The sequence below is a fragment of the Pleurodeles waltl genome, chromosome 6 (genome assembly GCF_031143425.1).
Source record: "Pleurodeles waltl isolate 20211129_DDA chromosome 6, aPleWal1.hap1.20221129, whole genome shotgun sequence".
Lineage (NCBI taxonomy): Eukaryota > Metazoa > Chordata > Amphibia > Caudata > Salamandridae > Pleurodeles > Pleurodeles waltl.
Window position 1 is genome coordinate 252,339,566 of NC_090445.1, and position 26,675 is coordinate 252,366,240.

The following is a 26,675-nucleotide window of genomic DNA, read 5'->3' on the forward strand; positions in this document are numbered from 1 at the left end:
TAATGGCTACACTGAAAACTGGGAAGTTTGGTATCAAACTTCTCAGCACAATAAATGCACACTGATGCCACAATACACCCAGAGGGCATCTTAGAGATGCCCCCTGAAAACATACCCAACTTCCAGTGTAGGCTGACTAGTTTCTGCCAGCCTGCCACACACCAGACATGTTGCTGGCCACAGGGGGAGAGTGCCTTTGCCACTCTGTGGCCAGGAACAAAGCCTGTACTGGGTGGAGGTGCTTCTCATCTCCCCCTGCAGGAACGTTAACACCTGGCGGTGAGACTCAAAGGCTCACCCCCTTTGTTACAGCGCCACAGGGCACCATAGCTAGTGGAGATGCCCACCCCTCCGGCCACTGCCCCCACTTTTGGCGGCAAGGCTGGTGGAGATAATGAGAAAAACAAGGAGGAGTCTCCACCCAGTCAGGACAGCCCCCAAGGTGTCCTGAGCTGAGATAACTCTTACTTTTAGAAATCCTCCATCTTGTAGAAGGAGGATTTCCCCAATAGTATTAGGGATGTGTCCCCCTCCCCACAGGGAGGACGCACAAAGAGGGTGTAGCCACCCTCAAGGACAGTAGCCATTGGCTACTGCCCTCCCAGACCTAAACACACCCCTAAATCCAGTATTTAGGGCCCCCCAGAACCAAGGAAGATAGATTCCTGCAACCTAAAGAAGGACTGCTGACTTGAAGCCCTGCAGTGAAGACAGAGACGACAACTGATTTCGGACCAGCCCCACCGGCCTGTCTCCCTACTTCGACGAAAACTGCAACAGCGACGCATCCAACAGGGGCCAGCGACCTCTGAAGCCTCAGAGGACTGCCCTGCATCTAAAGGACCAAGAAGCTCCCGAGAACAGCGGCCCTGTTCAACAAACTGCAACTTTCTGCAACAAAGAAGCAACTTTAAAGAATCCACGTTTCCCGCCGGAAGCGTGAGACTTTCCACTCTGCATCCGACGCCCCCGGCTCGACCTGCAGAAAACTAATACTACAGGGAGGACTCCCCGGTGACTGCAAGCCCATGAGTAGCCAGAGTTGCCCCCCCCCCCAGCCCCCACAGAGACGCGCCTGCATAAGAAATCCAGAGGCTCCCCCTGACCGCGACTACCTGTAACAAGGGACCCGATGCCTGGAACCAACACTGCACCCGGAGCCCCCAGGACCTGAAGGAACCGAACTCCAGTGCAGGAGCGACCCCCCAGATGACCCTCTGCCTAGCCCAGGTGGTGGCTACCCCGAGAAGCCTCCCCTGTATCGTTGAAGAGCCCCCCGGGTCTTCCCATTGCTTTCTACACAAAACCCGATGCCTGTTTGCACTCTGCACCCGGCCGCCCCTGTGCTGCTGAGGGTGTACTTCCTGTGCCTGCTTGTGTCCCCCCGCCGGAGCCCTACAAAACCCCCCTGGTCTGCCCTCCGAGGACACGTGTACTTACCTGCTGGCAGACTGGAACCGGGGCACCCCTGTTTCCATTGAAGCCTATGTGTTTTGGGCACCTCTCTGACCTCTGCACCTGACCGGCCCTGAGATGCTGGTGTGGTAACTTTGAGGTTGCCTTGAACCCCCAACGTGGGCTACCTTGGACCCAACTTTGAACCCTGTAAGTGTTTTACTTACCTGTGAACTTAATTACTTACCTCCCCCAGGAACTGTTGATTTTTGCACAGTGTCCACTTTTAAAATAGCTTATCGCCATTTTTGTCAAAACTGTACATGCTATTGTGATTAAAGTTCCTAGAATACCCGAGTGAAATACCTTTCATTTGAAGTATTATTTGTAAATCTTGAACCTGTGGTTCTTAAAATAAACTAAGAAAAGAGATTTTTCTATATAAAAACCTATTGGCCTGGAGTAAGTCTTTGAGTGTGTGTTCCTCATTTATTGCCTGCGTGTGTACAACAAATGCTTAACACTACCCTCTGATAGGCCTACTGTTCGGCCACACTACCACAAAATAGAGCATTAGAATTATCTCTTTTTGCCACTATCTTACCTCTAAGGGGAACCCTTGGACTCTGTGCATGCTATTTCTTACTTTGAAATAGGATATACAGAGGCAACTTCCTACACTCACCACATGGTGTTACAGTTCCAGCAAGGGGGGATATGGAAAGGGGGGGGGGGGGGTGGAGAGGGGGCTAGGGGAATGGAGACGTTGAGACGCCTCCAACCAGAGCAGGCTTTGTTTCTGGTCTCAGAGAGCACAAAGGCCCTCACCCCATGGGGGTTAGAAACTCATCTACTAGTGGCAGCCTGGCACAGACCAGTCAGTCCTACACTAGAGCATGTGGTAAAATACAGGGGGCATCTCTAAGATGCCCTCTGTGTGCATTTTATTTAAAATAAATCCCTCACTGGCATCAGTGGGGGTTTATTGTGCTGAGAAGTTTGATACCAAACTTCCCAGTATTCAGTTTAGCCATTATGGAACTGTGGAGTTCGTTTTGACAAACTCCCAGACCATATACTTAATATGGCCACACTGGACTTACAATGTCTAAGAATGGACTTAAGACATTGTAGAGGCATTGTGAGAAAGTAGCTTCTTTCTAGCATGGTTACCACCATTTTTGGCCTGTTTGTGTGATTTGATTGTGTCACTGGGATCCAGCTAGTCAGGATCCCAGTGCTTATGGTTTGTGGCCTAATTGTCAGTATGTTTCACTGTTTTTGTAAGTATGCTAGACTGTGTCACTGGAGTCCTGCTAACCAAGACCCCAGTGCTCTTGCTCTCTCTGGTTCCAAATTTCACTCCAGATTGGCATACTGGTCACCTCTCAAGTCCCAAGTATATGGTATCTAGGTACCCAGGGCATTGGGGTTCCAGTTTATCCGAATGGGCTGCAACATTACTTTTGCCACCCATAGGGAGCCCATGCAAAGACTCCTACAGGACTGCCATTGCAGCCTGTGTGAAATAGTACATGCACTATTTCACAGCCATTTTCACTGCACTCACCTATGTGTCAGGCCTTCAGACCCTGAAATCTGGGAGCAAAGTACCAGTATGTGAGGGCACCCCTTCACTAGCAGCTGTGGCCCACGTCATCCAGGCCCATTTTCCCAGACCTTGGGAGTGCGGGGATGCCATTTTAAGTGTGCACTGGACATAGGTCAATACCTATGTCCAGCTTCACAATGGTAACTCCGAACAGGTCTACGTAAGGTGTCTAACAACTGGGAATTGTACCCCAATACTGATTCCAGTATTAGTTGCACAATCCCATGCACTCTGGGGGCTCCACAGTGCACCCCAGTACTGCCATACCAGCCTTCTGAGGTTTTCCAGGCAGCCCCAGCTGCTACCACCTCACAGACAGGCTTCTGCCCTCCTGTGGCTTGAGCACCGCAATCCAAGGAAGGCAGAACAAAGCATTTCCTTTGGGAGAAGGGCCTTACACCCCTCTCCCTTTGCAAATAGGTGTTACAGGCATGGGAGGAGTATCCTCCCAGAGCCTCTGGAAATGCTTTGAAGGGCACAGATGGTGCCCTTCTTGCATAATCCAGTCTACACCGGTTCAGGGACCCCCCAGTACCGGCTCTAGCGCGAAACTGGACAAAGGAAAGGGGAGTTGTAGGAAGATGGCTCTGTATATACTATATCAAATGAGATATTGTGTGCACAGAGTCCAAGGTTCCCCAAGAGGCTTGACAGAGGAAATAATAGATAATACTAATGCTATATTTGTGCTAGTGTGGTGGAGCAGTTAGGCTAATCAGAGGGTAATGTTAAACATGTGTTGTACACACACAGTCAATAAGTGAAAACACACACTCAATGACTTAACACCAGACCAACCAATAGGTTTTTATATAGAAAAAAAGAATCCTTCTTAATTTATTTCTAGAACCACAAGATTCAACAATGTACACAGTTTTCTTTAAAATGGCAAAAAGCTATCTTCAAAGTGGGGGGCAAGGAGGGGGGGGGGGGGGGCGGCATGTTACAGTTTTTGAGGTAAGTAACAAACTTACAGGTTCAGTCTCCAGGGCATAGGTAGCCCACCGTTAGGGGTTCAAGATAACCCCAAACACCCAGCACCCGCAACACAGGGCCGGTTAGGTGTAGAGGTCAAACAGGAGCCAAAATAACATGGGCGCCTATAGAGACAGGGGGTACTCCGGTTCTGGTCTGCTTAAGTACCTGTGTTGTCGGAGGGCAGACCAGGGTGGTTTAGAGGAGCACTGGGGGGGGGCCCAAGTAGGCACCAAATACGCACCCTCAGCGGCACTGGGGCGGCCGGGTGCAGGGTGCAAACAGGGCATTGGGTTCGCAATGGAGCTCAATGTGCAGGCTCGGGGGTTACTTTGGTGCTACAGGTAGGGCAGGGGGTGGGGCTTCTTGGGCAAATCACAGACTGACCGCCTAGTAGTCACTGCTGCACCGGTGGTCGGTTTCTCTCGAGTCTGGGGGCTTTGGGTGCAGTGCTTCTCCAGGTATCTGATATCTTCGTCCCGGGCAGTCGCGGTCAGAGGGATCCTCGGGATACACTCTGCAGGCATCATCGTGGAGAGGTCAGCCCAAGGTGTATACTTGGTCGGAATCGACACGGGCCAGGGGTGTCTGATGCGGAATAGTTTGGACTCACGCTTCTGGAATGAGGTGAGTCTTTTAAAGATGGTTTCTTTTCCTTCTTGTTGGACAGATCTGCTGTCCACAGGAGTTTATTGGTCCTCCGTAGTGCAGGCAGTCCCATGGAGGCTTTTCAGGGGTCGCTGGTCCTGTATTACGTGTTGCTTCTTCTTTTGCAGCTTTTTGAAGCAGGAGACAGGCCGGCAGGGCTGGGGCCGAGTCAGTTGTTGTCTCCTCTTCCCCGCGGGGCTTTCAGCTCAGCAGTCCTTATTCTTTCTTGAGGTTCTCAGGAATCTGAAGAGCTGGGTTCAGGGTCGCCCCTAAATAATGAATTTAGGGGTGTGCTAGGGTCAGGGGGCAGTTCCCCAATGGCTACTGTCCTTGAGGGTGGCAACACCCTCCTTGTGCCCACTCCCTCAGGTGAGGGGGCACATCCCTATCGGTCCTACTCCTCCAAAGCAAGATGGAGGATTTTTCAAGGAGGGGGTCACTTCAGCTCTGGACACTTTAGGGGTGGTCCTGGCTGAGGGGGTAACTCCTTGTTCTCATTATCCCTCTAGACCTGCCGCCAAAAGTGGGGGCTTGTCTGCAACTCCACCAGCTAGAGTACCCTGGGGCGCTGTAACACGAGGCTTTGAGGTTCACCGCCAGGTGTTACAGTTCCTGCAGGGGGAGGTGTGAAGCACCTCCACCTAGGACAGGCTTTGTTTCGGACCACAGAGTGCACAAAGGCACTCAACTCATGTGGCCAGAAACTTGTCTGGAAGCAGCAGGCTGGCAGAGACCAGTCGGTCCTACACTACCAGGCTGGCTGACATACAGGGGTCATCTCTAAGATGCCCTCTGTGCATTTTTCAAGAACTCCTACACTGGCATCATTGGGGATTTATTGTGCTGAGAATTTTGATACCCAATTTCCCCGTATTCAGTGTAGCCATATTGGAACTGTGGAGTTTGTAATATTGAACTCCCAGACCATATACTACCCTGCACTTACAATGTCTAAGAACTGACTTAGACATTGTAGGGGCATAATGCTCATGCAGCTATTCCCTCATCTGTGGTATAGTGCACCCTGCCTTAGAGCTGGAAGACCTACAAGAGTGGTGACTTACCTATGTCAGAGGCAGTGGTTTGTGGGCATGGCACTCTGAGGGGAGTGTCATGTTGAGTTTTTTTTTCTCCCCACCAGCACATACAAGCTGCAAGGCAGTGTGCATGTACAGAGTGAGGGGTCCCTTAGGTGGCAAAATGCATGTGGCAGCCATTAGGGACCTTCCCTGGCCACAGGGCCCTTGGAACCAGGGGTACCTTTTACTAGGCACTTAACTGTGTGCCAGGGCTGTGCCAATTGGGTAACAAAGATACAGTTTTGGGAAAGAACAGTTGTGCTGGGGCCTGGTTAGCAGGGTACCAGCAAACTTCCAATCAAAGCTGTCATTAACACTAGGCAAAAAGTAAGGGGGGTAACCATCTCCCATACTCCCCTCCCAGATCTAAACACACCCCTAAAGTCAGTAAATCAGATTCCTGCAACCTTAACAAGAAGAAGGGCTGCTGACCTGAAGCTCTGCAGAGAAGACTGAGACGACAACTGCTTTGGCCCCAGCCCTACCGGCCTGTCTCGCAACTTCAAAGAAAACTGCAACAGCGATGCATCCAACAGGGACCAGCGACCTCTGAAGCCTCAGAGGACTGCCCTGCAACCAAGGACCAAGAAATTCCCGTGAACAGCGGCCCTGTTCAACAATCTGCAACTTTCTTGCAACAAAGAAACAACTTTAAAGACTCCACGTTTCCTGCCGGAAGCGTGAGCCTTTCCACTCTGCACCCAACGCCCCCGGCTCGACCTGCGGAAAACCAACACTACAGGGAGGACTACCCGACGACTGTGAGCCCGTGAGTAGCCAGAGACAACCCCCTTGAGCCTCCACAGCGACGCCTGCAGAGGAAATCCAGAGGCTCCCCCTGACTGCGACTGCCTGTAACAAGGGACCCCACGCCTGGAACCAACACTGCACCCGCAGCCCCCAGGACCTAAAGGAACCGAACTCCAGTGCAGGAGCGAACCCCAAAGCAGTGAAAATGTGTCAAATGTGCAACAAGTATCTCACTGAGTGGCAACGTGCTTTAGAACACACTGAAATTAAGCCTCTTTACGATGGATGGTGGAAGATTTTCAACCTTCTGCAGTACACAATGAAAACCAAAAGTTAAATGGCCACACAGGTAGGCCATTCTACAAACAGCATCATTATTGTGATGCTTAAGATGAGTCTGCACTTGATAGCAAATTTATTCATAACCACTTGTGCCTGCAACATACACACCTGCAGCTGCTTTCTGGATCGTGAATGCTTGAATCTGAGGAGTGACCATAGACATTTTTCCTTCGGATATGATGGACGAGTCCAGTTTTGAAATTTCTAGGCTGTCCAAATTAGGCTGATTTAAACCACCTTTATTTATTTGTTTTTTCGTCTTTCTGTTTGCAATTTTTGGAGGGAACTTCATTTTTAACTTCTTGCTGTTTTCCTGCAAATTGAGGATAAAAAGGCTGTTATTTGCTATGTAATATCTTTGAATATTTAGCCTTCTTGGGCCCTGTGCAGAACGCTTTCCTCCTAAAATGTGTCTTACAGAATGCAGTGTAAAAGGTTTCTTACCTGTAACACCAGTTCTCTGTCAAAGGTATTTTCATTACTTTCTCAGCCACTGAATTGTCTTGACCATCACAGGATACCAGAGAACTTTTAAAAGCTAAGATAAAAAAAACTTTCCAACACAAAACTTGAGATGCCTATAAACAGACACCATTTTGGTTTATGTTTTTTTACTTTTTAAAAAACTTTAAACAGCAATATGATAAAAAAAAATACATATCTACAGTGGATTCATAAACATAGCAGCTCTGCTATTCTCAGATATTATTTTCTTTAATCTTTTAGTGAAGACAACAAATAGGTGTCACAAGCATACAAGTCAGCATACAGAAATAAAACCTGTGCTGTCACTGTAAAGCTGCATTGTACCACCACAATCCCATCACGCAGCAGAGTGAGAGTTTGTCAGAGTTAATTGATGGTCTGATTAAAAAAAAAAAAAAAAAAACTAAGGTCTTGTGACTAAAGCCTTGCTACTATTCCAGTGACTTCAATAGGAAGGTCGGGCTGTTTGGATTTAAAATTTTAGAGAACGGATATACCTAAAAGGTGTTCTGGTGCTAAACACAACTCAACCCCGAGGAAAAACAAATTAGGAGAAATGGCCAATCTGGCAAAATCTTCAACAGTTTCCTGAATGTCAATAGCTGATCAAGAGATCTTAGATGGGACATGAACCGATTTTAATTTTGGGGAGACTAGAAACAGAGAAAGCTTGTCGTTTCAGCAAAATGCGCTGATGCATAGGGTCAGCTAACTGGCAGGCATTGCTGGATCTCAGCTGCAGAGAAAATAATGAATACATTATCAATTGTAGGAAGCTGGCCTGGTGTGTGGTGGTTACCTAAAGTACATACACCTTATACCAAGTCCAGGTATTCCCTCTTAGTGAAGTGTAGGCAGTGTCTAGAAGCCAGGCTCTCTACAGGCAGCTGTGGATGAGCAGTCAAGGCTTATCTAGGAGACATGCAAAGCTAATGCAATACCACTGTAATCACACAGCACTTACACACATGAAAGAAAACACTCAGTTGTACAAAAATAAAGGTACTTTACTTTTGGCATAAATCACCACAAAATACTTGACAGGTGACCCACACTTAGAATGTAATACACTAAATATGCATTAGCAATCAGAAATAGGCATAGAAAAGGTTAGAAAACAGTGCAAACAGTAGTAACCAATGGTGACCCTAGGGGGAGCACGAAGCATATACTAAAATAATTGAATGCACACAAGGTACCCCTACCTAGGTAAGTAAAATGTGTCGCAGGGAGTACTAGAAAACCACAAAGGTAAGTAACACAGTGCCCCCCCTCCCCCCCAAACTCCCCTTGCAACCAGGAATGCAGCAGAAAAACACTGGATTTCCCCCAAACCACCCGAAAGGAGGAAAGGAAGAAAATAAAGACTGCCAGAAAACCAGCAGCGGATTCCTTAAGAAAGAAAACCTGTTGTAGGAAGCTGGCTCTGAATATACTATATCAAAGTAGGGTACAGTGTGCACAGAGTCCAGGGGTTCCCCAGAGGCTTAACAGAGAGTAAAGTAGATAATACTAATGCTTGACTGTGGTAGTGTGGTCGAGCAGTTAGGCTTATCAGGGGGTAGAACAAAGCATTTATTGTACACACACAGACAAAAGAAGGAGCTACTCCAAGACTTAACTCCAGACCAATGTTTTTTATAGCGCAAAAATATATTTTCTTAATTTATTTTTAGAACCATAAGATTCAAGTTGCAGTTAAGTACCTTAAAAGTTTCGTATTTCACACAGGTATCAATAGTACTTTGAAATAGGTAAGTAGTACAGTTTTTGTATTACTGGCAAAAAGCTATTTTAAAAATGGACACAACAATTTTCGGACACAGCTTCAGGGGGGAAGAAGTGTTGGATCGTTTTACAGGTAAGTACAACACTTACAGTTTCAGTCTCTGGGTTTTAAGAAGACCAGTGGTTGGGGTTCAAGTTAACCCCAAACACACACCACCAGCAACACAATGGGTCAGCCGGGTGCAGAGCTCGAAGTTGAGCAATTTTAACGTGGGCTCCTTTGGAGACAGAGGGTACTCTGAATCAGGTAAGAAGCCGCAGCTTGGAAGGCAGACCGGGGGATTAGAAGAGCACTGAAGGGCCACAAGTAAATACCAAACACACACCCTCAGCGGCACAGGGGCGGCTGCATGCAAGGTGCAAAGAGGATGTCGGGTTTTCAATGCCAGTCTATGAGGAGACCTTGGGGTCACTCAGAGGCTGCAGGGAAGGTCGGGGGGGTTATGGGGGTGTCTCGGGCACACCACCGGTCAAACAGGGGGAGGGCCGCCTGCTGAACGTAGAAGCACAGGGGGTCGGTTTCTCTGAGGCCTGGGGACTGCAGGTGCAGTGTGTCTCTTATGATTAAATATTTTAACAGGTGGAGGCCCCGCTTCTAAAGTCTCTTAGAAAGTTAACTTTCTCTTGGTTGAAGGAGAAGCAATAATCCTTCCAGTGTCCTTGCGGATGTGGATTCTGCGCTGTTTAGCGTACATTACTTCTAGTATGGGCCTTATGTCCGAAGACTCCTTGGTAGCTGGAATATTTTTCACCCACGGGTTTCAGCTCCAAAGTTTGGAGACCTAATATGGTAGCTGTGGATGAGCAGCCAAGGCTTATCTAGGAGACATAGAAAGCTCACCCAATACCACTACAGTCACACGGGCATCAACTCAGTTGTTAGATTGCTTTCTCGCAAAAGGGTGTAGGAAGGAGTGATCGAGTGTAATAATATAAATGATGGATAGAAATAGTAAGTAAATCTAGATGTCCATGTAAATGTACATACATATGTACAAATTAGAAAAACTTCAAGGACTACAGGCTTCTGGGGAAGAGGGAGGGTGCATGTGAATCTGCAGCACTACATGCCACAAATAGACGTACACTGGGTAAGTGACATTTTCTGTTCGATGGCATGTGTAGCTGCAAATACACATGCTATGCATAGACTACAAAGCAGTTACTCTCCCAGAAAAAGGAGGTGGCTAGCCTGTAGGAGTTGTTTGAAATAATGTTCTTACGACAGCTTGACCAACATTGGCCTGTTGCTTTGAAAATACATCTCCACAGTAATACTTTGTAAATGTATGTGGTGTAGACCATGTGGCAGCTTTACATATGTCTGCCATTAGTATGTTTCCGAAAAAAGCCGTAGATACACATGTTTGCCCTAGTGGAATGTGCTTTAGGTGTGCTTAAGAGTTGTCTTTTTGCCTTAATGCAACATGTTTGTATACATTTAACAATCCATCTTGCTAATCCTTGTTTAGAGATAGGATTCCCTTTATGTGGTTGTTGAAAGGCAACAAAAAGCTGTTTCGTTTTTATGAATTCTTTACCTCTATCCACAATACATTAGAGCTCTTTTAAGGTCAAGAGTGTGAAGGGCTCTTTCTGCAATTGAATCTGTCTGTGGGAAGACGACTGGCAACTCCACTGTTTGGTTTTTGTGAAAAGGTGATACAACTTTTGGCAGAAATTTTGGATTAGTTCTAAGTACAACTTTATGTTTGTGTACTTGGAAAAAAGGTTCTTCAAGAGTGAATGCTTGTATTGCACTAACTCTTCGTAATGAAGTAATGGTCACTAGGAAAGCAACTTTCCAGGTTAAGAATTTAATCTCACAGGGACGCATGGGTTCAAAAGGTGGGCCCATTAGTCTTGTGAGTACAATATTGAGATTCCAAGAAGGAACAGGTGGTGTTCTAGGTGGAATAATACGTTTTAGCCCTTCCATGAAGGCTTTGATAACTGGGACTCTAAAGACAACGGTATGTTGAATAGTTTGCAAGTATGCTGATATTGCAGTAAAATGGATTTTAATAGATGAGTAAGCTAAATTTGATTTTTGTAAATGAAGTAGAACGCATACAATATCCTGTATTGATGCTGTAAGTGGGTCAGTATGTTTAGATTGACAATAATAAACAAATTGTTTCCATTTGTTAGCATAGTCTAGTTGTAGGCTTGCATGCTTCTTTGAGAACTTCCATGCATTCTAACGGAAGTTGCAAGTATCCAAATTCTAGGACTTCAGGCGCCAAATCGCTAAGTTGAGAGCACTGGGATTTGGGTGTTTGATTTGTCCTTTGTTTTGTGTTAGCAAATCCGGTCTGTTTTGAAGTTTGTAGTGAGGTACTATTGACAGATCTAGGAGTGATCTGTACCAATGTAGTCATGCCCATGTGGGGGCTATGAGTATCATGGTGAGAGAGGTCTGAAGTGGTGGAAATGGAAGTAGTGGGAGAGGGGGAAAAGCTTAAGAAAATATCCCTGACCATTTGATCCATACAGCATTGCCCTTGGATAGGTGTGGCTCTCTGGATCCGAAGCTTTGGCATTTTGGGTTTTCACTTGTTGCGAATAGGTCTATTTGTGGTGTTTCTCACTTTTGAAAGTATCGATGAAGTACCTGAGACTAAATATCCCATTAGTGTATCTGTTAGTGTGTTTTGTCCTTTGTTTTGTGTTAGCAAATCCAGTCTGTAGTGAGGTACTACTGACAGATCTAGGAGTGATCTGTACCAATGTAGTCATGCCCACGTGGGGGCTAGGAGTATCATGGTGAGAGAGGTCTGAAGTGGCGGAAATGGAAGTAGTGGGAGAGGGGGAAAAGCTTAAGAAAATATCCCTGACCAGTTGATCCATACAGCATTGCCCTTGGATAGAAGGTGTGGCTCTCTGGATCCGAAGCTTTGGCATTTTGGGTTTTCACTTGTTGCGAATAGGTCTATTTGTGGTGTTTCTCACTTTTGAAAGTACCAATGAAGTACCGGAGACTAAATATCCCATTCGTGTATCTGTTAGTGTGTTTTGCTTAGGATATCCGCTAGCTGATAGTGTATTCCTGTGATGTATTCTGCTAGTAGATAAATGTGATTGTGAATTGCCCATTTCCATATTGTCTGGGCTAGAAGGGACAGTTGAGACGAATGTGTCCCGCCATATTTCTTTAGGTAATACATGGTCGTCATATTGTCCGTCTTTATCAAGACAGTCTTGTGTTTGGGAAGTGGTTGAAACACTTTTAGGGCAAGAAACACAGTTATTAATTCTAAATGGTTTATGTGATAATTTAGCTGCTTTGAATCCCATTCTCCTTGAATGGTAAGGTTGTTGAGATGAGCTCCCCAACCTATCATGGATGCATCTGTTAATGTGGTCGGAGGCACAGGGTCTTGGAATGACCGCCCCTTCATTAAATTGCTGAGATTCCACCATTGAAGGGACCTGTGTGTTTGGAGGTCTAACAACACTAGATCTTGCAACTGACCCTGTGCTTGAGACCATTGCTTTGAGAGGCACTGTTGTATCAGGTTTAGTCTTGTATACAGTACTGTTGTTTATGGTTTCATGATGCATCTTACAGTGTATTGTTCATTTGGCTGCATTAGTGTTATGAGATTTTGGAAAGCTTGTATCCTTTGTGTATTTGTACTGCACCTGTACTGGCTGAAGAAGGGATTTTTGGTAGTTGAGAGGGAATCCTAATGTATGGAGGGTTTCTATTGAGTGTCTTGTTGACATTGTATAAAATTGCTTAACTATTAGTTAATCGTCTAGATAAGGGAAGACATGTATGTGTTGTCTTCTTAGGTAAGCTGCTACTACTGCTAGACATTTTGTAAATACTCTTGGAGCTTTTATTATGCCGAATGTCAGAACTTTGAATTGGTAATGTTTTCCTGTTATTACAAATCAGAGATATTTTCTGTGAGCTGGACGGATGGGTATATGGAAATATGCATCCTTGAGATCTAATGCAGTCGTATCTTGTTTTTGTGGTAGTGGAACGACATCCTGCTGCGTTACCATGTGAAAGTGTTCTGACAGGACATATAGATTTAGGGATCTGAGGTCTAGGATGGGTCTGAGAGTGCCATCCTTTTTGGGAATGAGGAAATATAGTGAGTATACTACTGCTCCTTGTTGAGAGTGTGAGACCAATTCTATTGCCTGTTTTAGCAGTAGCGATTGTACCTCTTGTTGTAATAGAACATTGTGTTCTGGGGACAACTTGTGATAACATGGAGGAATGTTTGGAGGGGTAGAAATCAATTCTAGGCAATAGCCATTGCGGATAATTGAAAATACTCATTGGTCTGTGGTGATATTTTGCCATTGGGAGTGGAATGGCTGCAGTCTTCCCCAAACAGGAGATGTGTGGGGTTGAGGGATGGCTTGTAAGTCACTGTTTAGATGGGGTAGTGTCTTGTTTTGAGGCCTTGAATTTGCCTCTGGTTTTAAAGTGTTGCCCTCTATAAGAACCATTAAATCCCCTTCTCTGGTACTGCTGTGGTTGCCCTTGATTTGCCTGGGAGGCAGAAGCCTCTGTGGATTGTGGCTTGAATCCTCTAAATTGTTGCCTACGAAAGGAGCCTCTGTAAGGTGTTGTATATAAGGCTCCCATTGCTTTGGCAGAGTCTGAGTCCTTCCTGAGAATTTCTATGGCAGTGTCGACCTCAGGACCAAACAGGTGATTTTTGTGGGACGTTGGCTCTGTATGCACTATTTCAAAGTAAGGAATAGTATGCACAGAGTCCAAGGGTTCCCCTTAGAGGTAAGATAGTGGCAAAAAGAGATAATTCGAATGCTCTATTTTGTGGTAGTGCGGTCGAGCAGTAGGCTTATCAAAGGAGTAGTGTTAAGCATTTGTTGTTCACACACAAGCAATAACTGAGGAACACACACTCAGAGACAATTCCAGGCCAATAGGTTTTTGTATAGAAAAATATCTTTTCTTAGTTTATTTTAAGAACCACAGGTTCAAGATTTACAAGTAATGCTTTAAATGAAAGGTACTTCACTTAGGAACTTTGAATTAGCCAAATAGCATATACAGTTTTCACACAAATTACATATAGCTATTTTAAAACTAGACTGTGCAATTTTCAACAGTTCCTGGGGGAGTTAAGTGTTTGTTAGTTTTTGCAGGTAAGTAAACCACCTACAAGGTTCAAGTTTGGGTCCAACGTAGCCCACTGTTGGGGGTTCAGAGCAACCCCAAAGTTACCACACCAGCAGCTCAGGGCCGGTCAGGTGCAGAGGTCAAAGTGGTGGCCAAAACGCATAGGCTTCAATGGAGAAGGGGGTGCCCCGGTTCCAGTCTGCCAGCAGGTAAGTACCCGCGTCTTCAGAAGACAGACTAGGGGGGTTTTGTAGGGCACGGGGGGGGCACAAGTCAGCACAAAAAGTACACCCTCAGCGGCACGGGGGCGGCCGGGTGCAGTGTGCAAACAAGCGTCGGGTTCGCAATAGGAATCAATGGGAGACCAAGGGCCTCTTCAGCGATGCAGGCAAGCAAGGGGAGGGGGGGGGGGGGGGGGCTCCTGCACTGGAGGTCGGATCCTTCAGGTCCTGGGGGCTGCGGGTGCAGAGTCTTTACCAGGCATCGGGTCTTTGAAGCAGGCAGTCGCGGTCAGGGGGAGCCTCGGGATTCCCTCTGGAGGCGTCGCTGTGGGGGCTAAGGGGGGTCAACTCTGGCTACTCACGGTTTCATAGTCGCCGGGGAGTCCTCCCTGTGGTGTTTGTTCTCCACAAGTCGAGCCGGGGGCTTCAGGTGCAGAGTGCAAAGTCTCACGCTTCCGGCAAGAAACGTGTGTTGTTTCAAAGTTGCTCCTTTGTTGCAAAGTTGCAGTCTTTGTGGAACAGAGCCGCTGTCCTCTGGAGTTCCTGGTCCTTCAAGATGCAGGGCAGTCCTCTGAGGCTTCAGAGGTCGCTGGTCCCTATGGAACGCGTCGCTGGAGCAGTGTCTTTTGAAGTGGGGAGACAGGCCGGTAGAGCTGGAGCCAAAGCAGTTGGTGTCTCAGTCTTCTCTGCAGGTTTTTCAGCTCAGCAGTCCTTCGACTAGGGTTGCAGGAATCTAGTTTCCTAGGTTCTGGGGATCCCCTAAATACTCGATTTAGGGGTGTGTTTAGGTCTGGGGGTTAGTAGCCAATGGCTACTAGCCCTGAGGGTGGCTACACCCTCTTTGTGCCTCCTCCCTGAGGGGAGGGGGGAACATCCCTAATCCTATTGGGGGAATCCTCCATCTGCAAGATGGAGGATTTCTAAAAGTCAGTCTCACCTCAGCTCAGGACACCTTAGGGGCTGTCCTGACTGGCCAGTGACGACTCCTTGTTTTTCTCATTATCTCTCCTGGACTTGCCGCCAGAAGTGGGGGCTGTGTCCAGGGGGCGGGCATCTCCACTAGCTGGAGTGCCCTGGGGCATTGTAACACAAAGCCTGAGCCTTTGAGGCTCACTGCTAGGTGTTACAGTTCCTGCAGGGGGGAGGTGTGAAACACCTCCACCCAGAGCAGGCTTTTGTTTCTGTCCTCAGAGAGCACAAAGGCCCTCACCACATGGGGTCAGAAACTCGTCTCTCAGCAGCAGGCTGGCACAGACCAGTCAGTCCTGCACTGAACAATTGGGTAAAATACAGGGGGCATCTCTAAGATGCCCTCTGTGTGTATTTTTTTAATAAATCCAACACTGGCATCAGTGTGGGTTTATTATTCTGAGAAGTTTGATACCAAACTTCCCAGTATTCAGTGTAGCCATTATGGAGCTGTGGGGTTCGTTTTTGACAGACTCCCAGACCATATACTCTTATGGCTACCCTGCACTTACAATGTCTAAGGTTTTGCTTAGACACTGTAGGGGCATAGTGCTCATGCACCTATGCCCTCACCTGTGGTATAGTGCACCCTGCCTTAGGGCTGTAAGGCCTGCTAGAGGGGTGACTTACCTATGCCACAGGCAGTGTGAGGTTGGCATGGCACCCTGAGGGGAGTGTCATGTCGACTTAGTCATTTTCTCCCCACCAGCACACACAAGCTGGCAAGCATCGTGTCTGTGCTGAGTGAGGGGTCCCTAGGGTGGCATAAGACATGCTGCAGCCCTTAGAGACCTTCCCAGGCATCAGGGCCCTTGGTACCAGGGGTACCAGTTACAAGGGACTTACCTGGGTGCCAGGGTTGTGCCAATTGTGGAGACAATGGTACATTTTAGGTGAAAGAACACTGGTGCTGGGGCCTGGTTAGCAGGGTCCCAGCACACTTCTCAGTCAAGTCAGCATCAGTATCAGGCAAAAAGTGGGGGGTAACTGCAACAGAGAGCCATTTCCTTACAATTTTTATGAAAGGCATATTCAGCACTGCCTGCTGTATTTCTGGCTTGAATCCAGAGGAACATAGGCATGCGTGTCTGTGTATTGTGACAGCAGTATTCAAGCTTCTAGCTGCTGTATCTGCAGCATCAAGGGCAGACCGTATTTGGTTGTTACTTATGGCCTGACCCTCCTCAACAATCTGCTCTGCTCTTTTTTGGTGTTTTTTTTTGGCAGGTGTTGTAGGAGTTCCTGCATCTCGTCCCAGTCGGCTCTATCATATCTTGCAAGCAAGGCTTGCGAGTTTGCAATTCGCCATTGGTTAGCAACTTGTGTTGCTACCATCTGCCAGCAGCATCGAATTTCCTACTCTCTGTCAGGCGGGAGGAGCATCTCTTTCTGGCGGCACTCACAACCACGGAGTCTGGAAGTACTTGGTGGGTAATATAATCAGGGTCTGTAGGTGCAGGCTTAGATTTTTTGTCAATGCATGGTTTTAAATCCCTAGCTTTGACCGGCTCACTGAATATCTCATCCACATGCTTAATCATGCCAGGTAGCATTGGGAGGCACCAATATTGTGAGTGCGTGGAGGATAAGGTGTTAAAAAGAAAATCCTCTTCCAAAGGTTCATTGTGCATAAGCACTCAATGGTACGCTGCTGCCCCAGAAATAACCTGTGTGTATGCGGTAGTGTCTTCTGGTGGAGAAGGTTTGGAAGGGCATGAGTCCGGGTCATTGGTAGGAATAGGATCCGGATCATAGAGATCCCAAGGATTAACCGTATTACCATGAGAATATTGTGAATGATTTGGTGAAGGCAAAGGTGGTGGGGCTGAGTGGGTGATGGCGAAAAATAAAGTTGTGGTGAATGAGGGGAAGAAGTATGTATAGGTAATGGCTTCTCCTCCTGTTTAAAAATCTTCGCTGGTGGTGGAGCAGTATCTAAATGTTCTTGACAAGCCAACTTCCTCTTGGTCTGTAGAGGAGGTGCAGTAATTATTCTGTCAGTCTCTTTATGGATATGAATCCTTGATTGTCTAATCCATGATTTCAAAGATGGCTCGAAAGTCCTTGTTCTTCCAAATAGAAATACTTTTTCGGCTTCGAAGATGAGTTTTTTTGGGCCCGAAAATCCAGCCGGTTGTTTCAGCTCCGAAGCAGGATGTCGAGGCTAAGAGTGGACGCCGACTCGGTTCGGAAGTTGAGCTTTTGGTGGACTTGCGCAACTCCGGTATCGACGGAGGTGTGGCCTTTCAGAGCCGAACCCGAAGGTCGGTCGACAAGAATATTCTTTCGGGTCGAACCATGGCCCTCTGGCAGTGGTGCACCCAAGGCATTCGAGGACTTTTTATGAGAGGCGTAGGGACAGTCGTACTCACTAGCTGACGAGCAGTAATGAGTCTATCTTCCTCCAAGTCTTCTTTGGAGTCGGTGTCTCTGATGGAAACTGCCATCTGCTCCTGTTCTTCCTACATGGTGTCGATATGTTCGGTACTCTTCGATGCCATTTCCAGTCTCCTGGCTGTCCGATCATGCAGGTTTTTTTTGGATTGAAACTATCAACAGGCCTCGCAATCCTCTTCTCAGTGATCGGGGGAAAGACACAGATTGCATACAAGGTGTTGGTCTGTGCATGAAAATTGGGTGTGCCATCGGGGACAAAATTGAAATGGAGTCAGATCCATCAGGCTTCGACGTGGTAGGCCCAAACTGACCAAAGTCGGGCGCACACGCCCAAAAGGGAGAAATTTAGTTTTCAATTGTACTATCGGTTGGAGTCTAGGTAGAAACGCTATTGAAACAATACCAACAATCAAAAAAGTTATCTTAAGTTTCTGATTCGGAATCTCAGGGAGAGAGGAACACGTCTGAACCAGACAGCGCAAAGAAAACAATCTAACAACGGAGTCGATGCCCTTGCGCAATATGACCGAGAGGAGGAGTCACTCGGTCCCTTAACTTTGAAAAGACTTCTTCAAAGAAAAACAACTTGTAGCACTCTGAGCCCAACACTAGATGGAGGAATAATGCATAGCATGTGTATCTGCAGCTTTTATTCGGTGTCGATCTGCTATAACTAACCCGATACCGAACGCAAACAATACCGCCGAGTTTTCCGTGATTTAACTAACTTTCCGAACCGAAACACGGAGCGAAGAGGAACACGTCCGAACCCGATGGCGGAAAGAAAACAATCTAAGATGGAGTCGACGCCCATGCGCAATGGAGCCGAAAGGGGAGGAGTCCCTCGATCTCGTGACTCGAAAAGACATCTTCGAAGAAAAACAACTTGTAACACTCCGAGCCCAACACTAGATGGCGGGATATGCACAGCATGTGTATCTGCAGCTATGCCATCAAACATATATATATATATATATATATATATATATATATATATATATATACACACACACATACACATATACACACACATATACACACACACTAACAGCAAAAGGCATAAAACGTTTAGAGAACAGTATGCAATAGTGACCCTAAGGTGAGCCAAAACCATATACTAAGAAAGTGGAATGCGAACACAGGGCCCCCCACCTAATTAAGTAAGTCGTGCACAGGGGAGCTGGGAGTACCAGGAAATCACATAGGTAAGTAATGTAGTATCCCCACAGCGACCAGGAATGCAGGAGTAATACACTGGATTTCCGCAAAACCCACCCCAAAGGATGAAAAGAATACTAAGACACCACCCAGAACAGCCTGCAAGGAACCAGCAGTGGATTACCAAAGATGGAGACCTGTGGAGAAAGGGGACCAAGTCCAGATGTTTTTGTGGAGTCCAGGGGGAGTAAGAGATACTACCCACCCAGAGGTACCTTTTGGAGTTGGTTGATCAAGAAGACAGGTCAATACTGCAGCACAGAAGCTGGAGAAGTGTTTCTGATGCGTGCAAAAGGTGTCCCAAGCTGGAAGCTGGATTGTAGACGGTTGTCAGTGAAGGATTTCTAACATCAAGCCTTGGCAAACGCAAACGCATGGTTGGAGGAAAAGGGGTGCTGCTGGGGACCAGCAAGGTCCAAGAGGACTCTACCCAGGAGAGGGAGTCACAGGGGACCCTCCAGTTCACAGAAAGCCCACAGGAGCAGAGGCAGTACCCACAGGTGCCCCACATGACAGGGACCCAGACGTCACAGAAGCAGCCCACGCAGTACCACAGTAGTTGCCTCCCACGTCATCAAAGGACCACGCAGTGACCCAGGAGTTCCAGGAGGGAGTACTGGGGACTGGAGCTACACATCGCTTGAAGTTACCCTTAAACGTGAAGCAAACAAGCCTTGGCAGCTGCAAAGGACACGGAGCACAGGGGTACTGTCTTGCGCGGAGTGAAAAGGACTTACCACCACCAAAGTGCGACAGCTGGTACAGAGGACCAAGGGAGACTCTCCGGTCCACCACCTGTGTTGCAGGACCCATGCCACTCAGGATGAGGGAAGATCCATGCAGCCAGTCGTTGTTGCAGCTAGGTACCTGTAGTTACAGAAGAGGGATGCCTTCCCCCCAAGGGAGATGACTCCTTCTTCTTGTGCAGGCTGAAGAGTTGCAGTCTTCTGAGGATGTACGGCTGGGGAAATGTTGCAAAGCTGGCAGTGATTTGGGGTCCAATGTTGCAGAAGAGTCTTCTTCGTCGATCTGCAGCTTGCAGGCTCCTAGATGGTCCAGTCATGGTTCCTCAGTCTCTGATCCTATGTCAGAGCTGTCCTCTATAACCCGAGTGTGGTCGTGAGCAGCAGTCATCCAACAAGATGCCATCTCTGCCACTGGCTAATCTGTTGCTCTAAAACACTAGCGTACATAGACAGTCACAAAATTGCTGGTGTGATACGTGCAACAGTAGAGGTCACCTTACCTGCGCTTCTTCCCTCAATCAGCACGTTCTTTCAAGACACTCAAAAAACACCTTGTCACATACCAATCATCACAGTCTTTAGCACCTCTAACGTCCAGTCCAACAATCATTGGTGCTCCCACTCCCATGTCCTCCTCCTCGTATTCCCTCACTACCACCAGCCAAAGTGCCCTTGATCTCTCCATAGCCAATCCATCCCCCCCCCCCCCAAATACATTTCATTTGTATAGCGCAGGTAATGGCCGACTTTACTAATGTACTCAGCTATTTACATATAACACAGATTTGCTCTTTGCAGTAGGCATATAAACCTTCTGTGCATCTTTATGGCACCAAAACTGCCACTAGACAAAAGTCTGATCCTTTTGTAGCAAAAACAATGACAAGACTTACTTGACTTTTTGACGGTGCCCCTGAAGCAACAATTATGGCATCTGGAGAGGTTAAGCAAAAAAGAAATAAATAGAAGTTGGGAAGTAATTTCTTTGATTAATTACAGTGAGGTAGGTCGGGTCCGTCGTAGTCTTAGAATATTGATCACTCCGACACATATCAACCCACATCCCAAATTGTTAGAAGAATAGTCCCTTTTAATGGCATCTAGGAGTAAAAGTATGTTGGAGCTCCTATCGAAATATGCAGCCATAGAACTGACACAAACCAGTGAGGAAATTGGCAAGTTAAGGCCAGCCTTAGAGCATCATGAGGCACAAGATGACATTAAGAAATTTTGTAAAGAAATGGAGGAAAGACTTAAGAAATATGAAGAAGTAATTAAATTGAGGAAATTCATATGTGATCAAAATGACTATGCAATGGGTCGTATTCTTACGTCTGGCAGGAGGTATGATCAAGCAAGAAAGGACTTCCGACAATGTGAGGCCTTAAGATGACAAGAGATATCCTCATCGGAATCCAGTGTGGAGAATGTGTTGATATTGAGGAGTTACCGGGTCCGAGTATGGTGGCTAGGCAACCACTCACAATCTTGGAAGAGTATAATTTTTTTTTTTTTACAAATGAATCAGAGACCACAGAGAAAGCCCCCAAGAGGCAGGGTAGAAGGCAGAGAAGTAAAAAGATCAGGAGAGGCGGAACGGCAGCAAGAAAGCGAAAAAAAAGTAGATGCCAGAAATATACGTCAGAACAGGAGAAAGAGATAAACGATGAAAATAAACTGACGATAGTCAATATTTCGTCTTATTCCTTATCTCTGGATGAACGAACAGTTCTTGAATTAGGCTTATCCTTCTGCCTGACAGCTAACTTTAATCACACTAAGACACGTATTGCTATTTTTCATTTTGTTAGAAAATTAAAGTTAATGAAAATCTTTGCACAACAGAAAGATCAGTCATCAACGCAGAATGTAAATGTGAATGATACAGACTTATCTTCAGAATTGACCATTAGTGACATTGATGGTTCAGCAACTTTGAGAGAATTGGAAGTAGGGGAAAGAACCTGGGATACAGAAAATGAGTTACTGCAAGAATTTGGTTTGGAAACAGGAAACATGAGTGGTAGAAAATTAAAATTAAAATCGAGATTTAATCCCACTATGCCACATGATAATATTGATGCCTTTCATGAAGCCTTGACTTTTGATTTAGTCAGATTGTGGAGCAAGACTTGCGATGCATTTGCACAGCATCTCACACCAGGTCAACGAGCAGCCATAGTGTCTTTGAATAAAGCAACTTCGTTTATGATTAAACCAGCCGATGGTATTATGGGATTTACAGAAATAGCAAAAGGAAGCAAGGAGACAATTTGTGTATTCTAACTGTTATGAAGCATCAACGGTGACGGCATATCAAGAATCAACAACTATGTTTCATGATTTGCTATCTGAGAGTTTAGATAGCTGTTTGATCTCAGATGATGAGTTTAAGTTCTTGTTGGTTAGGAAACCTTTGGCACCTTGTTTCTATGTTACCCAAGATACACAAGGATATTCACAACCCCCCAGGACGCCCTATAGTATCAGCGAAAGGTAGTCTCTTGGAGAATGCCTAAATATACTTAGATCATTTCTTATGCCCTTATGCATTCAGTTTGGCCTCATATTATAGAGACACTACAGATTTCATAACAAAAATACAACATATTCCTTGTCAAACTCATTACATTATGGCAACTATAGATGTGGTATCATTGTATACTTGTATCCCACATGATTTGGGCATTCAGGCTTGTAAGCACTTTTTCAGGGATAAACAATTTAGACGTTTTGACCATTCTGAATTGCTTTTGAGAATGTTAAGATTTTGCTTGGAAAATATTTTTTTTCTGTATGAGGATCAATGATATAGACAAAAAAACGGGACTGCGATGAGGAGTTGCTTTGCCCCAAGTTATGCCTGTCTCTTTATGAGGTGGTGGGAAACGCAGCATGTGATGGTGGACAAGAATGAAAAATGGTCTAACCATTTTATTTTCTGGACAAGATATATTGATGATATATTTGTAATCTGGGATGGTCCTGAATCAATGTTATGTGACTTTGAATTGGCTACCAAGGAATGATTTGAATTTCTTTCGTAGGATAATCTTCTTTCCAATATGGCAACCACAATTTGAAACGATATGAGGACCTCACTCGTAAGTAGTCGTCTTTCTGGTTCCAATACGGAAACCTATTTAGGAACACACTAATAACGTTCCTTCGACACACTGGGTGAGGAGAATGCAAATTGACGGATCAATTTCAAGCACAAGGGAATATTCTATACTTTATCTACCCGCATATTACACTTAAGGAACACCTCGTAATATTAGCTAACTGTTTTTTTACTTTGGCTGGGGCACGACAGAACACCTGCCACCTATATGTACTGACCCTACAGATTTCTGTCTGTCTATTATAATTATTAAACTTTGGGACTTATCCTTCAGCTGTATTTATTCCATGGCTGGACTTTGAGAATTTACACTGTCTTTGTTATCTTGTTATTTTTAAATACCTCCGTACTGTAGTGCAATAATACATCATACTATATGGGCAAACTAATCTTCATATTTACATGTTTCAGTTATAGTAGGCATTTCGCATCACTTCTGTGCACTTCTTAAAGGTCCTTCTTCTGCGGTCGGACCTTATATGATGACAGTCATATATCTAACTAACACACAATATATGTAGATGGTCAGTATCAAAACATTTGGGTATTATGGCTTATGAACATTATAAAAGAAGTACAAGTTACTTACCTTTGGTAACGCAATATCTGGTAGAGACCTATTCTAGTTGCAGATTCCTCACCTTAGAATTTTCCCCCAGGCGTCAGTCAACTCCGCAGACATCCTGGTCGCCGTGATGACGTCAGGAGTAGTACATAGACGCCGCCCTCGCGCAGTGACGTCAGTTTCTTTTAATGACTTTCCCCGCCAGAGCGCAGAGCCGCCAAGAACACGGAGTTAGGTGCGTCAGAGCTAAGGACCTGAAAGGGGGGAATCCCTGTCCCTAGAAATCAGTTCGCAAGTAGGGAGGATGGGTGGGCGGTAAGGAATCTGCAACTAGAATGTGTCTCTACCAGATATTTCGTTACCGGAGGTAAGTAACTGGTACATCTGATAGAGACTTCTAGTAGCAGATTCCTTACCTTAGAACAGATACCCAAGCAATGCCATCCTCGGTGGTGGGCTGCGAACTAAGATCATACTAGAAAGTCCTGCAGGACCGAACAACCAAAGTAGCCGTCCCGATGGACCTGACTATTCAGGCAGTAATGCTTAGCAAACGTGTGCAGGGACGTTCACGTAGCCGCCTGACAGATATCCAGGACAGGAACTCCACATGCTAACACAGTGGATGCAGCATGGCCCTGGTAGAATGAGCCTGCAAGCCGTCAGGAGCTTTCTTTTTTGCCAAAGCGTAGCACGTTTTGATGCAAAGAAGCACCCATTGAGAGATGGTACGCTTCTGCACCGCCTTCCCTCTCTTTGCACCCCCATAGCCAACAAAGAGTTGATCGTCCACCCAGAAGTCTTTAATACGATTGAGGTAGAATGCCAACACTTTTTTTGGGTCCAGATGGTGGAGTCTCTCCTCCTCATGGGAAGGATGTGGGGGTACGTAGAAGGTAGACTAAGTGATGGCCTGGCCTACATGAAATGATGTAACCACCTTAGGAAGGAAGGAAGGCCTAGTGCGTAACACCACTTTGTCGGGGTGCACAGACAAGTATGGAGGTTTTGAAGAAAGAGCCTGAAACTCACTCACCCTGGGAGCAGAGGTGATGGCTGTAAGGAAATGCCTCCTTGGCATGGTTACCCCCTGACATTTTGCCTTTGCTGATGCTATGTTTTGATTTGAAAGTGTGCTGAGGCCTGCTAACCAGGCCCCAGCACCAGTGTTCTTTCCCTAACCTGTACTTTTGTTTGCACAATTGGCACACCCTGGCATCCAGGTAAGTCCCTTGTAACTGGTACCAAGGAAGGGCCCTGATGCCAGGAAAGGTCTCTAAGGGCAGCAGCATATCTTATGCCACCCTGGGGACCCCTCACTCAGCACAGACACACTCTTGCCAGCTTGTGTGTGCTTTTGAGGACAAAACGAATAAGTCGACATGGCACTCCCCTCAGGGTGCCATGCCAACCTCACACTGCCTATGCAGTATAGATAAGTCACCCCTCTAGCAGGCCTTACATCCCTAAGGCAGGGTGCACTATACCATAGGTGAGGGCACCAGTGCATGAGCACTGTGCCCCTACAGTGTCTAAGCAAAACCTTAGACATTGTAAGTGCAGGGTAGCCATAAGAGTATATGGTCTGGGAGTCTGTCAAACACGAACTCCACAGCACCATACTGGCTACACTGAAAACTGGGAAGTTTGGTATCAAACTTCTCAGCACAATAAATGCACACTGATGCCAGTGTACATTTTATTGTAACATACACCCCAGAGGGCACCTTAGAGGTGCCCCCTGAAACCTTAACCAACTACCCGTGTAGGCTGACTGGTTTTAGCAGCCTGCCACACTCAAGACATGTTGCTGGCCACATGGGAAGAGTGCCTTTGTCACTCTGTGGCTAGTAACAAAGCCTGCACTGGGTGGAGATGCTTATCACCTCCCCCTTGCAGGAGCTGTAACACCTGGCGGTGAGCCTCAAAGGCTCCCCCCCTTTGTTACAGCACCACAGGGCATTCCAGCTAGTGGATTTGCCCGCCCCCTCCGGCCACGGCCTCACTTTTGGCGGCAAGGCCGGAGGAGATAATGAGAAAAACAAGGAGGAGTCACTGACCAGTCAGGACAGCCCCTAAGGCAACCTGAGCTGAAGTGACTCTGACTTTTAGGAATCCTCCATCTTGCAGATAGAGGATCCCCCCCAATAGAGATAGGAATGTGACCCCCTCCCCTTGGGAGGAGGCACAAAGAGGGTGTAGCCACCCTTCGGGCTAGTAGCCATTGGCTACTGCCCTCCCTGACCTAAACACACCCCTAAATTCTGTATTTAGGGGCTCCCCTGAACCTAGGAACTCAGATTACTGCAACCTAAGAAGAAGAGGACTGCTGAGCTTAAAAACCCTGCAGAGAAGACGGAGACACCTACTGCTTTGGCCCCAGCTCTACCGGCCTGTCTCCCCCCTTCGGAAGAAAACTGCTCCAGCAACGCTTTCCCCGGGACCAGCGACCTCTGAATCCTCAGAGAACTGCCCTGCTCTAAAAGGACCAAGAAACACCAGAGAACAGCAGCCCTGTTCACCCAAGACTGCAACTTTGTTTCCAAAGAAGCAACTTAAAGACAACTGCATTTCCCGCCAGAAGCGTGAGACTTGCAACTCGGCACCAAACGCCCCCGGCTCGACTTGTGGAGAACAAACACTTCAGGGAGGACTCCCCGGTGACTACGAGACTGTGAGTAGCCAGAGTTGCCCCCCCCCCCCCCTGAGCCCCCACAGCGACGCCTGCAGAGGGAATCCTGAGGCTCCCCCTGACTGCGACTGCCTGACTCCCAGATCCCGACGCCTGGAAAAGACCCTGCACCCGCAGCCCCCAGGACCTGAAAGATCGGAACTCCAGTGCAGGAGTGACCCCAGGAGGCCCTCTCCCTTGCCCAGGCGGTGGCTACCCCGAGGAGCCCCCCCCTTGCCTGCATCGCTGAAGAGACCCCTTGGTCTCCCATTGATTTCCATTGAAAACCCGACGTGTGTTTGCACACTGCACCCGGCCGCCCCCGTGCTGCTGAGGGTGTACTTTCTGTGCTAACTTGTGTCCCCCCCCCGGTGCCCTACAAAACCCCCCTGGTCTGCCCTCCGAAGACACGGGTACTTACCTGCTGGCAACATTACCAACACAAAAGAATGATGGACGGAGTGCTGACAATGCAAACACTCACCCCCAGTCACAGATCTGCTGGCAGACTGGAACCGGGGCACCCCCTTCTCCATTGAAGCCTATGCGTTTTAGGCACCACTTTGAACTCTGCACCTG

The 26,675-nt window shown here is 46.9% G+C and overlaps 1 protein-coding gene across 3 annotated transcripts in view; it reads right to left on the bottom strand.

Annotated features, from left to right (window-relative positions):
- The window catches only part of CDC27 (cell division cycle 27), a 623,340-nt gene that overhangs the window by 349,453 nt on the left and 247,212 nt on the right, over positions 1-26,675 (bottom strand). For all 3 annotated transcript variants that reach the window (XM_069238052.1, XM_069238050.1, XM_069238051.1), the window contains exon 11: positions 6,910-7,114. In XM_069238052.1, coding sequence (XP_069094153.1) covers positions 6,910-7,114 — 205 coding nt within the window. The remainder of the gene's footprint in view (positions 1-6,909; positions 7,115-26,675) is intronic.